Genomic DNA, 14,318 nt, shown 5'->3' with positions numbered 1-14,318 from the left:
TAATTGTCAACATTCTAGAACTTAAAAGACATCCAACAGAACCACCCTTCAGATCTCTGGGAAACTCCATGAAGGCCATCAGAATTATTTTTAAATCCATCAGATATTTGTGGCACACCAACTTAATGGGTCCTCCTCCTTGCAGATATTGGTAGCTTCAGTTAACTCCATCACAAAGAAGTGATTTGTTGATTACAATGGACTAATAGAAAAATTTCCTTGAAGCAGATTGTGACACATCTGCTCTGAATTAAACACCAGATCTAAAAGTGCCAATCATGTGAATTGAACCAGTGATGTCCTAGGACAAGCCCATGGTTGCCAAGATGATCATGAAGTCTCAAATCGCTGCCACCCCCATCCCAGGGAGGAGAGACTAAACTTACTCAGCTCTACATAACATAATCAAACAGCTCATTTAGAATGCTGCCATGCAGTTGGCAGGATGGCACAAAATTAAATGTTTTTTTTTTTAATTGTGGAAACTCCTTGCAACAAATAAAGTTTTGAGAAAGTATTCAACTGAGAATGTAAACTGCATCACAAAGAGGAAAGCTGATTCTAAATTCACTAACCCTTATCAATGGAAGGGTTTGAAGGTTAATGGCATTGCAGGTGATCATTAGGATGTTCTTCCCAATATTTAATAAAAATTCTTCCTTCTAATTGAACCAGTGGAATCAGTGATGGTTCCAATTTGATATTGACTAAATATTTTGAATCACAGCTGCCATTATGGCTTGTCATTAGCCAAGCTGGGCATATCCAATGAGAAGTGAGGTTTAAATTGTCTGGAAGTTGTCATAAATTTACACTGGAACAATAGAAAACAATCAATGGCATGATAAGATTATCAGATTGCATTTAATATGAGCCTTTCCCAGTTTAAACTCATAAACTTCATAAGTTATTATTTGCAGGCCTCTCATCATTTTCCTTACTCTCCTCTCTATACTTTCCATTGTGCCATAATCTTTCTACAAAATACAATGCTCAGAATTTAGTAGAGCACACACCACATGAGGTCTTACGAAAGCAGAATGAAATATTATTATTATTAAATGTAAATTGATGGACATTCTTCCCCTCCCCCTTTTTAAGCAACTAGCTTCCTGTGGACTTCTATTACATTTAAAATCTCAGCTAACTCCTTATTGTCAGTTGTTCCTCAATTGCTGAAGAAAGGTAAGCTACCCTGATGTAACAGTTTAGACTAACACTTTCAGAAATATAAGCTATTGAATGTTTCTATTCATATCCATGAACAGGCTGGATTTCATTCTGAGTTACATTTTAGGGCTCCTCTTAAAGCATTGATTTATCCTAGAAAAATACAATCTAACATAGGAAAATATGAAATATTGCTATCACATGGCCATCAAAATCAAACAGAAAATATGCTTAAAAACCACATTAGCTTAAGTTTAGGCCATTAAAACTCCTGCCCATTTTTATACCTAACAACACTGTTCTAACTTCTTTTCTTTGTGTCTAGCTTATTTGAAGGTCTTTATGAGTGTGGATGAGTGGGTGGGTGTATATCAGGGATGTGCAGTCAGGGGAGGCAGGGGAGGCAGGGCCTCACCACTGTCATCCTGAAAAGAAAAGAAAAATTAAAAGGAAAAAGGCTGAGGTAGTTGCTGCCAGAGTCACAGTGGATGACTCTGCTTAGTGCTTTACTGCAGGAGGAGGCGAGAGAACCATGTGCCTCCTTTAGACTATTTTTATGATCACTTGAGCAAAGTTAAGCAAGGGTTAAAAGGCGAAAAATTCCTTATGCAAAGGAGGCACATGGTTCTCTCACCTCCTCCTGTAGAGGGCACTTTTTTAGAGACTTTTTTTAAACAGTTCAGCAGAGTCATCCATTGGAGACTCTGGCAGCAGCAGCTTTTGCCTTTTTCTTTTTACATTTGTTACATTTTCATCATGGCAGACAAGAGGAGAGTTGAAATCCTCCATGACACGTAAGTAATTAATTTCATTGTAAGTAATTTGTCTGTGTGTATTTGTTTGTTTCTTTACTTCACTCAAACAAACTCTCTCTCAATTTGAGAGTTTGTTTGAGAAGAGAGGAAAGGGGGAGAGGCAGGGAGGGCAGCTTGTTTGAGAAGAGAGGGACAGCCTGCCAGCAGAGGCGGGGCTTTTACCCGCCTCTGCTGGCGGGCTGGTGCTTTCTTTCTTTTGCCAGGCCCAGCCCGCTGGAGTTCGCTGCGCCAGGGGACGAATGGGCTGGGTGGGCTGGCTGGCTGGGGAGGGGGGAGCTGAAGAAAGGGAGGCTGGAGCGCTGCGACCTGGACACCGGTCTGGCCTGGACTGGGGGCCCGCTCCGCTGCTTTCGGCCCGGCAGGCGCCTCTTGCCCCCAGAGGGCAAGGAAGAGGCCAGGCGGGCCTGGGAGGAGGAGGCGGAGTGGGCAGGAGGTGGCTTTCGCTCCGGGCTCCTCCTCGGTGGGCCTGCCGGAGCTCTGGCAGAAAACGGTAGAAGCTGAGGCTGGCCACTCGGGACTTGGAAGGGGGAGCGGAATGCGGGTCCTCCGCTCCCGGAAAGTCCGGGGAGGGAAGCAGGGCTGGCCCGTTTCCTCCCGGGGCTGCTTGGAGATGGAAACGGGGCTGCGGAGACTCGCCCGCGGCCGGCTTCTCTGGAGCAGGGAGGGCGGTAGAAGCAGAGCTGAGCCTCTTACCGCTGTAGGCCTGGCTTGTGGAGCGCAAAAAGGGGAGGAGGCCTCTTGGAACACCCCACCCACCCCTCTTCGCCTTTCATCTCCGCAGCTCTTGCTCCAACCTGGGCAGGAACCGGCGCTCTTCTGCTGTGGGCGGGACGTATTCCTGGTGGCCTGCGGCTCTGGCGCCTGCAAGGTGGAAGTGTTTGCCCTGCGGGGCAAGCAAAAGCCGAAAGAAAGCGCCCCGCCGCTTCTGTCTGACATAGAGGTGTCCCGCGCCCCGCAGCTGGGTCGGACATAGCTGCAAGGCGAGGGACGCCTCTATTTCGGACATAGCTGCTGCGGGGTGGGCAAAAGCCGCTTTCTTTCTTTTTGCCTCACCAGCCATAAGCTTCACCGCACATCACTGGTGTATATACAGTACATATGCACATACACAGTATATCACAGAAATGAGTACACCACCTCATATTTTGTTGCCAGTAGTTTAGACTTCAATGGCTGTGTGTTGTGTTATTTTGAGGGGACAGAACATTTACACTGTTATACAAGGTGTATAGTGTATACACACTATACTTTACATCAGAAAAGTACAATATTTTCCTGTACTTTTATTTTTTCTATATGCATAGTTTTTATTTTTTTTCTAAATGAATAACTTTTAACACAATGTAAAAGATTAATTATATATGTCTTAATCAAACTTTTTAAGAGTTTTTTTTTCAGGAAAAAGAAAGGGGTATATTTCAGAAAAACCTAAAGAAAATTAGTGAAACAAAGTGTTGACACACTTTTTCATTTAATCAAATAAGGTAATTTTCAAAATCATTGAAAAGAAAAAAAGAAATTCATGACTGAACTTCAGGCTATCCAGATTCTACATTTTATTTTGTCCTAATTCAAATTAAAGGATCTCTCACTACATATGTTTATCATAAAGATCTTCCTTTGCAAGCAAATACTGCCCTCTTGTGCACTAGAATTTCCAGCAGACGATCTTTTCAAATTTTTAAAGATAAATGTTAAATAAAGGAGGGAAATAGCTTTACAAATTAAAAACAATAAAATACTTCATAAAAGTTTCTGATCCAATAGAAGAGTGATTAACTGGCAAATACAACCCAAGGACAATCTGCTTATAGTAAGTCTCAACAGCTCAGTGGAGACAGAGCTCAGTTGAGACAGACAGAATGTTTAACCAGTTTTACTCAAAAGTCACTTTGCTTGAGAGTGCAACACAGAGGTAACCTAAAATGTTTACTCTGAAGATTAAATCCAACTGGCCTCTAAGTTTAGTTTATTTTCTTGGAAGGTCAAAGTCCTTCATTACAAAAAGGACTGAACTGGAGGTTGCAATTTTCATCATGTGGAGGAATAGAAAAGATGTTTTACCCTGCTCTTACTGGCTACTTTCTTCCTGCCGGCTATCCAATTTTATTTTCCAGTTTAATATCACAAAGAGTGAGTTAGAAACAAAGCAGCCCAGCAAAAGTACATATGCAGGGGAAAAGCAAAAGGTGGGTAATGTATTAAGAATTTGACCACCACAAATTCTCTGAATATCACACATTCTGCATAACAATGATCAAGAGGCAAACAGCATCTCAGGTTCTACAGATACATGGCTATATAATAAAAACCATATGAGCTCATTTCAAATAAATTTCTTCAAATCACTGAAAAATAGTACAGAGATAATAGATTATTTTTAAAAATAATTTCCCCAGGAAAGTATCTTTTTCTAAAACATATCTTGGGGTGAATGATTGTACTAGTATGTAAGAAATTCTTAGTAGTGTAAAAAATCTAGTGTATCCTGAAGACTAAAAAAAAACAGAGAACAGTCTTGTTATCATCATGATGCTTATAGTAAGAAAATTTCTCACTCATTCACTACCAATCAGGGAATATGAAATTTAAATGCTTGAGAGATAAGCCAACAATAATTTTTTAAAAACAATGACAGAGATAACACACAAGAATCATTGAAGAGGGGAGAAAATCTTCTATGGCAATCTTAAATTCAATTTTCTCGTCAATTTCAATTCTTTGTCCTTCCAAGATGCTCATTTCAGTAATATAAACAGCAAAACTCACTGTTGTTATATTTGGTACCCACTTCCTTCCCCCAACTCCTTGAAAGAGTTCTAAAGTCTTGGCCCTTTCAGTATAGCAGGTATAAATTAATACCCTTCCTTAAAAGAACATAGCAACAAAGTAGAAACAGACATTTGCAGGCAACAGCCTTTGAAAAGAACTGCAGGGACAAATGGTGACAACGAAGCTACGGTCAAGAGTAAAAAGGTCAAAGGTACAGACAAGTTTAAGAAATTACAAAACTACACATTTGCCTATGATCCTCCCCTGAGTTCAGACAATCTGTGTCAAGCCAGATTCTCAATAGAATATTGTTACGAATTTGCTTTTTTCCCCACTTCCATAAAAATAAATTGGAGAGCCATAACAGAACGGACTTATAAAAGTTTGCTCAAAGTCAGCTAGATAAACAGCATCTTAAAAACAGATAGCTTTAAACAAACAGTTCAGCAGCTAGTGCTCTGTATGTGTGGGGGCGGAGGGGGGAGTCTAAGGTGAAGTAATCATGTTCTTCTATATTAGTGTGCTGACCCTTTGTAGGGCATGAAATTAACTATCAGCAAGTAAAAAATCTGCTACTTGTTAAACTACTTTGCTACACAGAGTGGTCTTAAAGTAAAATAGGGGATTGAATTTCTTCTGAAAGATTAACTTGTATAACCTCTCAGCAGGCTTTCCCTATCAATGAACTCTAGCAAAAACCACTCAGGGTTAATTGGAAATATAGACATTTTTCAGGCATTTATAGAATAATTCTGAAAACCGGACTGGCTAAAAAGCCTTACCTTGACAGCTGTCCTTGAATAAGATACTTTAGTATTGGCTATTCTGAAGTGCATCTCAAAACAAAAACCCTGGGATAGAAATGCAATGGAAACAGAAGTGGAGGCTAAATTTAACATGTAAATCAAACTTGACTATAAACTTAATCTTACCACCCAACCTCTTCAAAATGTCAGGGATGGAATCTATCTGCAGCATTCTCTATTCCAGCATATAAGTAAAAATTATTTTGATTTAATGCATGATATGCTTTGTTTCAAGGGCAAAGTCTCTAAGAAAAATGCAAGCATGGAGAATGAAATATGACTTCCATCTTCCATTTCTCTTCAATTTTGTTCAGTCCAAATATTCTGCATTTATTTAAAGCTAAAGTTTTATCCCTAAGGAAAGTATCTTTCTGATATCTTGAAAAGTTATCTGCAAGGTCAAGTACTGCCCAGCATAATGGAATCATGGTATCTAGAGACAACATGATTTTGAAAACTGGAGCTTTTAATCACATGTGTAAACAAAGAAACTGCTATCTTAAACAGGTCTGGGTCTTAAATATGAAAATATTATTAGAAACATGTGTAAAAATCAATTTAGTCCAAAAATCTTTAGTTCTATAGGTGTAACAACAATCCTGATAAGAACTAAAAGTGTAACTCCACTTACTTAGGAATTAAAAACAGTAATATTTAAATAGATTTTCCAATAGTGAAGTAACAATTATCCATATTTCAAGAAATATACATCAAAAAGGTTTCCTCGACATACAGGTTTTGTCGAGGTTAAGAATGTCAGAACTTATCGACAATGCATAGTTACAAGCAGGCTACCTGTTACTTAAAATGGCAGACAACTGACCAGCAACATGTTCTAACTCAAAATGGTGGATGGCATTCTCCTTCCTCAAGCTAATGAGCTGCTGAAGACACTCAATGCTTTCATGGGTGTCATAAAGCAATGTGTGCACTTTTAATATACAGCCTATTTTCAATGGTTTTCAGCAATTCATGAAAGCACGGTGCCACTTCAGAGGTTCATCGCCCTAAGGAAGAACATCATTTGTTGTTTTGAGTCAGATTTAGGACAGTGAGAGATGAATTATGTGAATTAATTCTATGGGGACCACTGTGAGATTGAATTTTAACTGAAGCGGTTTTAACACAAGCACACCTAGACCTTCAGATTGCCATCAAATACAGGCAGGTTCTTTTTATGAAATTATTCAAACAGAGGTCTCTATATCCATGTTCTTTCGTTCTAAAATTTTTGCAATTCCAGTTTGATATCAGAACTATCTTCAACTGTACAGCTAGGTTATAGTCAGAAAGTGTTGTTGATCTCAATTTTACAATAAAGTATACTTTTTTTTATACTGAAGAATTATCTGTCAAACAAATTGGAACTCAACACAGACATTTGACTAAATAACCTATTCTGATTTACATAAAAATATAACAGTTTGAGTAACATTTCATTCTTAATCTGGGGACTGCCTGTAGATTGGTCTGATAAATAGAGGACATTCTGAATCTGATATAAAAAGAATAATATTATTTATTAATATTTCTTTCACTTGTACCCTGCCTTTCTCAAAGCAGTTTCAAGAACTCAAAGCAGATTTTTTAAATCCTTCTTTAATATTTGACCCACAATCATATAACAACTGAAGTGTCAACATATTACTTATAATGGAAACATTCATATTTTCTTCTTTTAAAAAAGTTCTATAATCAAGGCAAAATCCTGAAAAATAATAATTTAATTCTTCCTCTTTACTTTTAGTGAAATATTTCAATTAGGAAATATAAAAAGTAAGTCTGCTTCCTGAATGGTCTCCATATTATCTTAGCACTTTCCAAAATCCAGAAATTGAAAATGCAGTTTCCAACTTTAGAATTATTAAATATTTTTAGTAACTATTATAAAAAGCTGCTTTACACCATGAATTTAAAAGTGCAAAAATTAGTGACCCACTTACTGTCTTTTAGATGCTTGGTATACTGAAGTTAATTTTAAATGCTACAAGCTACCTGGACTTTGCAATCAGGAAGATGCTACAACATTTCAGAAATGTGAAAAGAAATATTTAAAGTCTATGTGTTATAATCTCCATTGACTTTGTTCACAGATCAGTAATACATGTGTTTGAAAGATGTGTATGTATTTAAAAATTTGTTCATTTTTCCAGTATTTCTTTAAATAATGGTTAAAAATAAATGAACCAACATAATCACACAATCAATATATGGTAGAAACATGAAAATAAGTAAATATGGAAATAGAAAAAACAATAACAGGAAATTCATCAGCCAGTCAGAATAAAATAACCTTAATACAATGACAAAGAGTAAGAGAAGGAATCTACCAACACAAGATGTTCTATTATTTAAAGATAAGTAGTACTTTTCTCTCAATCAATAACACTTTAGAGATCAATGCTTATTGCAACAGACTCTCAGTAATTCAGATAAAAGTTGTGGTCGTGAGCACATTCTTATTGCCCTGTCATTCCAGATATTTTTTAATTTATATTTATCCTATTTATAAGCCATTCAATTCCAAAAATGATTCAGGGCAGTATGGCGAAATTTTAAAATTTCAAAAGGGAATTCAAAACAAAAGTATGAAAACAGGAGATATTACATTGTAATATAAAACAACATTTTAAAAAAATAGTGCAAGGAAAAATCCCTAATATTTTGGTCACCTGTTTTCTATTTATACCTTTGGAAGGGAGTCAGGCATATTCTACAAAGAGCATGCTCCATTCCTCCTCTTTCTAATGCCAAAGTGGGATTACTATACTAATCCACCAATCCTTTCATGTTGCAACAGGATGATACATTGAACTGATCTCAACACTTTTCAACCTGGAAAAAAATCAGCTGCTGATGGATTTGAGGCTCCAGAAAACAGGAAGTTTGTTGCCGATAGACTGCCTTAGCACCTTTCACTTTGAAATTCCCTATGCCATTCATGGGGAAGAAGATATGAAGAGATGACATATCCTGCCTACCTTCCTTGGCACTAGTGGCTGCAGGAAAATATTTCAGATGGGAGATTACATGTGACTCACACAGAGTGCCCATAAGCCAAATGCTAGAATGTAGCCCTGCTCTAGTTGTTTCTAAACTCAAGACAATTATATTTAATAAGATTTTACATGGAGAAGTTTATATTAAAGTCATCCACCTCTAAATAAACACACTTAGGATAGATGTCTTTTTCCTACAAAAGCAATGCTGCTTAGTCAACAGAGGAACTAGAATCCCTGCTGGGATGGTTCACTGATGTAGGGTGTCTGACCATCATCACAATCCAAGGAGAATCCTCTGGGAATTTAAGCTCTCTCACACTTATATCAACCATACTTTGTCATCCACTTGTTGCAAGGTTCATGCACTAGGCCCATATCCCAATGCTACACTTGCCAGAGGGGAAAAAAAATATGATCAAGTGGATGAAAAAGAGTGGTGTCTTCTTTTTCTAAATAGCCATTTAAAAAAAAACCTGTTGCCACCACTTCTCTTTTGCTTCCTCTCTTTTTGATGCAACTAGGGGGCTGGGCTTGTTGGATCAAATCACTTTTGAGATGTCCAGGAAAAACATCTAAAGTCAGAACATCTTTGACTCATGTAAAAATAATTGACCCTCCTTTCCAAGAATTTTGTTGACATTTTCTCTTTCCAAAGCACAATAAGAACCATTGGATCCTACTTTGGGCACTAAAGAATTCAGCATGTGAGCAATAACTTACTATACAGAGCAATAACAGCTCCTGGGGAATATTTAATAAGTTTTGCATGGACTTAAATCTAAGAGCTGTACAAGACCTGCAGGTCCCCACAACAGCTTCCCTGGGCTGATTGGGGGGAGGGGGATTGCCCAAACAAATCCTATGGCTGAAGGTGGACTAAAGGCTGGGTCTCCTATTCCTAATCCAGCAGTTTCACCACTACCATCCCGCTGGTGGTTAGTTGTTTTTACTCGTTCTTCCTGCAATCTCTCGGCGAGAGTAAAGTATATGGCACTCGAGTCCAAGCAGAAGACTTAGTGGGGGCTACAACCTGACCCGACGGTCAACCATTTCGCCGGCCTCCATTCCTTACCTCCGATAATGGTACGGATAAGGGAGGCGTGTCCCGGGCAGTCCACCAGGGTCAGCTGGAGCAGCCCAGGCTCGGGCCCCAGGTGCGGAGGCAGCTCGGTGCAGAGGCAAGAAAAGCCCAGGTCCAGGGTGATGCCCCGAGCTCGGCTCTGCGGCGCCTTATCGAAAGCGGCCGTGGAGCCGATGGTGCTGAGAGCCCGGGCCAAGGCGGTCTTGCCGCTGTCGATGTGACCCAGAACGCCCACGTTGACATTCAGGCGGCGAGGGTCGCCGGACTTGGGGGCAGCAGAAGCGGCGCTCGCACCGGCCATAGATGCCTCTCTCGCTCTCTGTCTACTCACTTCGCTTCCAAACTGGTCCGTTTCCCAACAGCACCCCCGCGGCAACACGGTCCGCGTTAAAGCAGTTCCAGGAAAGCGGCAGGCGCAGGTTAAAAGCTCTTTCAAGAAGTCAGCAATAGGCACAAGGAAAGCCTGAAATTCTGCCTGTTTAGCCCAAAGCCACTTTGGCTTCCGAATAAAACTCGGCTATAAGCTTACATTGTCTTCAAAACTAAAGGCAAACATAAAATATTCAAGACACTATCCACAACGTTCTTATAAAAGGTTCCATTGGGACAACCATGACCTGGATGACTGAGAATCTCCACAGACTTCTTATAAAATACATTTTGAAGAAATACCTATATTCATGTAACTATATACTTTCTCATACTTATTCACACATTTCAATAAGCTTTGGCACAAATGCCAAGAAAAGCATACAATAAAAATCGAGTTACTTTTGATTGGTTCATTAAAAATGAACTTAAAGTGAATAGAAACTTACAACCCCCGGTTTCTCATTTCATCAGCTTGCACAGCTGCAAATAGTCTTTTTAACTGATGAAGGATTTCCCATTGGTATAAATTCAAAAGTTATCTGTTGATTAATGACATTACCCTAAACTAGTCTTCTGGTTTCAGAACTATTTAGCTATTTCATGAATGTACAAAGTTGAAAAAGAAAACACAAATAGGAACTGATAATCCTTTTTTTCTCATTGCTGTTTAATTATCAACATGGTTGTTCTATATTATATAGACTGTATTATATTATAGCCTGAGAAATTTCTAGTTTACCATCCTAGACCCTTCAAAATTGACCTCCAGCAAAGATATGGAAGAGACCAAAGAAAAGGAAAACTTGATAAGATTTCAAAAGTACAACCCTTATAAATCACAAATAAACAAAAGAAATCACAAAAACATTTTTTTCTCTTTTGTTAATTTGATGTAATGTCTACCTCTCCAATTTCCTTTCTTGTATGTTTTGTAAAATACTGCTATTACTAACTTTTTCAAAACCTCATGGGAGAAAGGGCAGGAAGTCAGACCTTTGGGATAAGTTAAAAATGTGAGGATCACTCACACAATCTTCTTTCTCCAAAAATAATATACTATTTGACAGTTTCAGAGTTCACTATGTCCCACTGAAATTTGGAAGCTTGTGTGACTCTAGGCTATGTCCTGTAAACTCAAACCTTTAGTCTGATAAAAATGGAAGTTTCCAGTCCCTCCTTGGCTATCACATGACATCTGTGCTCAGTAACAGGTGGGTTGTTCAGACACACATGTACCATAAGTGAGTTAGCTTGCAGGGAGAATAGCAGAAGATACACTGACTAAATAAATTGATTAAAGCTATAGAGCAAGGGTTACATTTTTGATACCATTATTTTTCTTTTTATTTTAATAGTAAAATACTTTTAAAAATGGCAAAAAACACCATCATTTTAATAAAGTTTTGTTAAGAGATAAACGCTTACATTTGATCCTTCTTTTTCAGAAAGATCCTCCCTGGTTCCTTCCAATGTAAATTTTATTCACAACCAATATTTAGAAGAAAAGTAAGTGGTATTTCAGGGTTTTTTCCTAATAATGCCAAAAGGTTTGTTGCAAGTTCATTGCTGTAGCTATTTCTCTAGCTATTTCATTTCCTAGTAAATGAACAATAATCCTTGTATGGTCTCAAACATGTTTTTAAAAACAACATATGAAAACTATGAAATGAGAGAGTTAGATATTATTGTAAAATGGATTCATTTTTGACACAGTGAGTCAAATCAATAGTGTTTAGGATAAGAAATAAACAATGTATGCAACATAGTTTAAGTTTATGATTTGAAACATATTTTCTGTTGCTATTTTAATTTATGATGCCATCCTCTCTGTTCATGGTATTTTTTACAGAGTGTATTATAGGGAGGAGCCAGTTTAGAAATTACACTGAGTCACTGTTTGAATTCATTAAAACTATTCAGTATGGCTGCAGTGCATTCAAACATGAGACCAATATATGGCCTGAAGCAACTCTAAAGGTAAAGGTTTCCTATTTCCAGTCATGTCCAATTCATCTCTGTTTCTTAGTTGAGGAAGACAGCATTGTCTGAAAATATTTCCATTGTAATGAAGCCAGCATGAGCATATGCTGAGGTGCACGTAATGCTGTTACCTTCTCATTGAGGGGGTACCTATTTATCCACTTGCATGTACATGCTTTCAAACTTCTAGGTGGATAGGAGCTGTGACAAGAAATGGGAGCTCATCCCATCACATGGCACTCAGGTCTCGAACCTGGACTGTCAGCTTTCCAGCTGACAAGCTCAATGTCTTTAACCACTGAGCAATTCACAAAGCAACTCTGAATTACTTTAAATCTTTGGGTTAAAAAATAATGTTAAACATTCTTTTGTTGTTAAAGAATGTTAAAGAATGTTAAACATCATTCTTCTATCTATTTCTTGGTATCTTGATAGGTTATTCTTGTTTTTGTAATAGCATTTGATTATGTGTTTCCCCCAAAATAAGACCTCCCTGGATAATAAGCCCAATTCGGCTTTTGGGCGCATGTGTTAAAATACCGTATTTTTCAGAGTATAAGACGCACCTATTTCCCTCAAAAAAGAAGCTGAAAATCTGGGTGTGTCTTATACACTGAATACAGCATTTTTTGCCTCCTGAAACCCCGCCCCCTTCACCAAAATGGCTATGCAGGGCATGGATAGCCTCTAGGAAGCTTTTAGAGAGCTCCTGGGGGCTGGGGAGGGCAGAAATGAGCAAAAAATGTTTTGCTCAATTTTACCCCCAGCCCCCAGGAGCACTTTATAAGCTTTCTAAAGGCTATCCATGCCCTTTTTAAAAAAATAAAAAACGGGCCTGTTTTCATGAAACATGGGCTGGTTTTTGTTCGTTTCCCCCACCCCACCCCCAGGAGCACTCTGCAAGCCCCCTAAAGGCTATCCATGCCTTTTGGGGGGGAAATGGCCAGTTTCCGTAAAAAACGGAAGGGGAGGTTTGCAGAGTGCAAACACTTTTTTTTATTTGCCTCTTCAAATCCCTCCCCTGAAAATAAGCCTTCCCCAAAAATATTGCAACACAGCAGCAGCCATGAGGTGACCACTCTTGCCGCTTCCTGCACCTCAAAAATAATAAGACCTCCCTAAAAATAAGGCCAAGCACTTATTTTCAGGGTCAAAAGAAAATAAGATTTTTAATTTATTAACTTAGTAAAGGTATCAGCTCTGCCTGGGATGTAAAATAAATATTCTGCTAAAAATAATTAATACATGGTACAATCAAATTTTAAATATTACTTACTTTGGTGCAGCACTGAAAATGACAATAGCCAGATATTACATTTCTTCTATGAAGTCTTTTCTGCTTTCTAAGCTTGGTAGATTGCTTGCAGACATTTCATTACCAAGCTAGATAACATCATCAGTGGAACTGAAGATGGGTTATTCCCAGTTATATATACACAACACTTGTCTGCAAGTGTTGGTGGGGTATAGTTTTCTCCTTGGTAGTTCCTTGATCAGGGTATTGTTTTCAGATTCATTGTTTGCTTGGTGTTAACCCTTACTTATCTGGATGTTGGCTGCTGGAGATGATGTCTTTTGTTTCTTTTTTAGTTCATTTTGTTGTGGTTGATGCCTCTTGAATGGTATATAAATGTGTCCATTGGTGGCTGATTTGTCTGAATCTCAAGCTTCCAGGAATTCCCTAATGTTTCTGGATTTAGCTTGGTTTGGATGATCAGATTCCCAATTAAAAATATGGCTGAGTCTATGTTATGAGATTAAGGAATTTTCATTATCTTCTGACTGCTACTTGATGTTCATGGATGTGTTCTGCTAGATTTGTGTCTGTCTATCCTACATGGTGGCTATGACAGTGCTTACACTGTGTGTAATAGATGATTCCTGCTACATATATTCTCTTCAGTTGAAATCATTACATCTGTATTTTTAAAAATAATATTTAAACCTTAAAATAGAGCCTTGGAATGATATAATTTAAATTAAAATATATAACACTGACAAATTATTTTACTAACTTTTGCCCTTTCAAGTCCAAGATTTTCTGAATAATCATTATAGACGAAGATAATGTAAAAATTGTAATCTTTCACAACATAATTCAGAACATCTTATGCAGTCTTTTGTCTTATATCATGTATTTATGATAGATAAGACAAAACTTTGAAATTATGAACATTTTTACTTTATATTTTAGATATGTATGGATTTTGCATAAATGAACTCTAAAAGGTAAACCAAGGAGACAGAGAGAGATCCTCAAAAATTTACCTTTTCATTTGTGCAAAGTATACATATCTTAACCAATTACTGAAAGCATTAT

The 14,318-nt window shown here is 37.9% G+C and overlaps 1 protein-coding gene across 2 annotated transcripts in view; it reads right to left on the bottom strand.

The window, feature by feature from the left end:
- EEFSEC (eukaryotic elongation factor, selenocysteine-tRNA specific) overlaps window positions 1-9,997 on the bottom strand; it is a 168,486-nt gene extending 158,489 nt beyond the window's left edge. For both annotated transcript variants that reach the window (XM_087708982.1, XM_014064031.2), the window contains exon 1: window positions 9,638-9,997. In XM_087708982.1, coding sequence (XP_087565108.1) covers window positions 9,638-9,947 — 310 coding nt within the window. In that variant the 5' untranslated portion in view covers window positions 9,948-9,997. The remainder of the gene's footprint in view (window positions 1-9,637) is intronic.
- Between the last annotated feature and the right edge of the window lie 4,321 nt (window positions 9,998-14,318).

This window comes from Thamnophis sirtalis, unplaced genomic scaffold, assembly GCF_051295495.1.
Source record: "Thamnophis sirtalis isolate CommonGarterSnake01/CBP01778 unplaced genomic scaffold, rThaSir2_p1.2 scaffold_3, whole genome shotgun sequence".
Lineage (NCBI taxonomy): Eukaryota > Metazoa > Chordata > Lepidosauria > Squamata > Natricidae > Thamnophis > Thamnophis sirtalis.
Note: the sequence above shows the minus strand (reverse complement) of the source record. Positions and strands in the feature narration are given on the sequence as shown.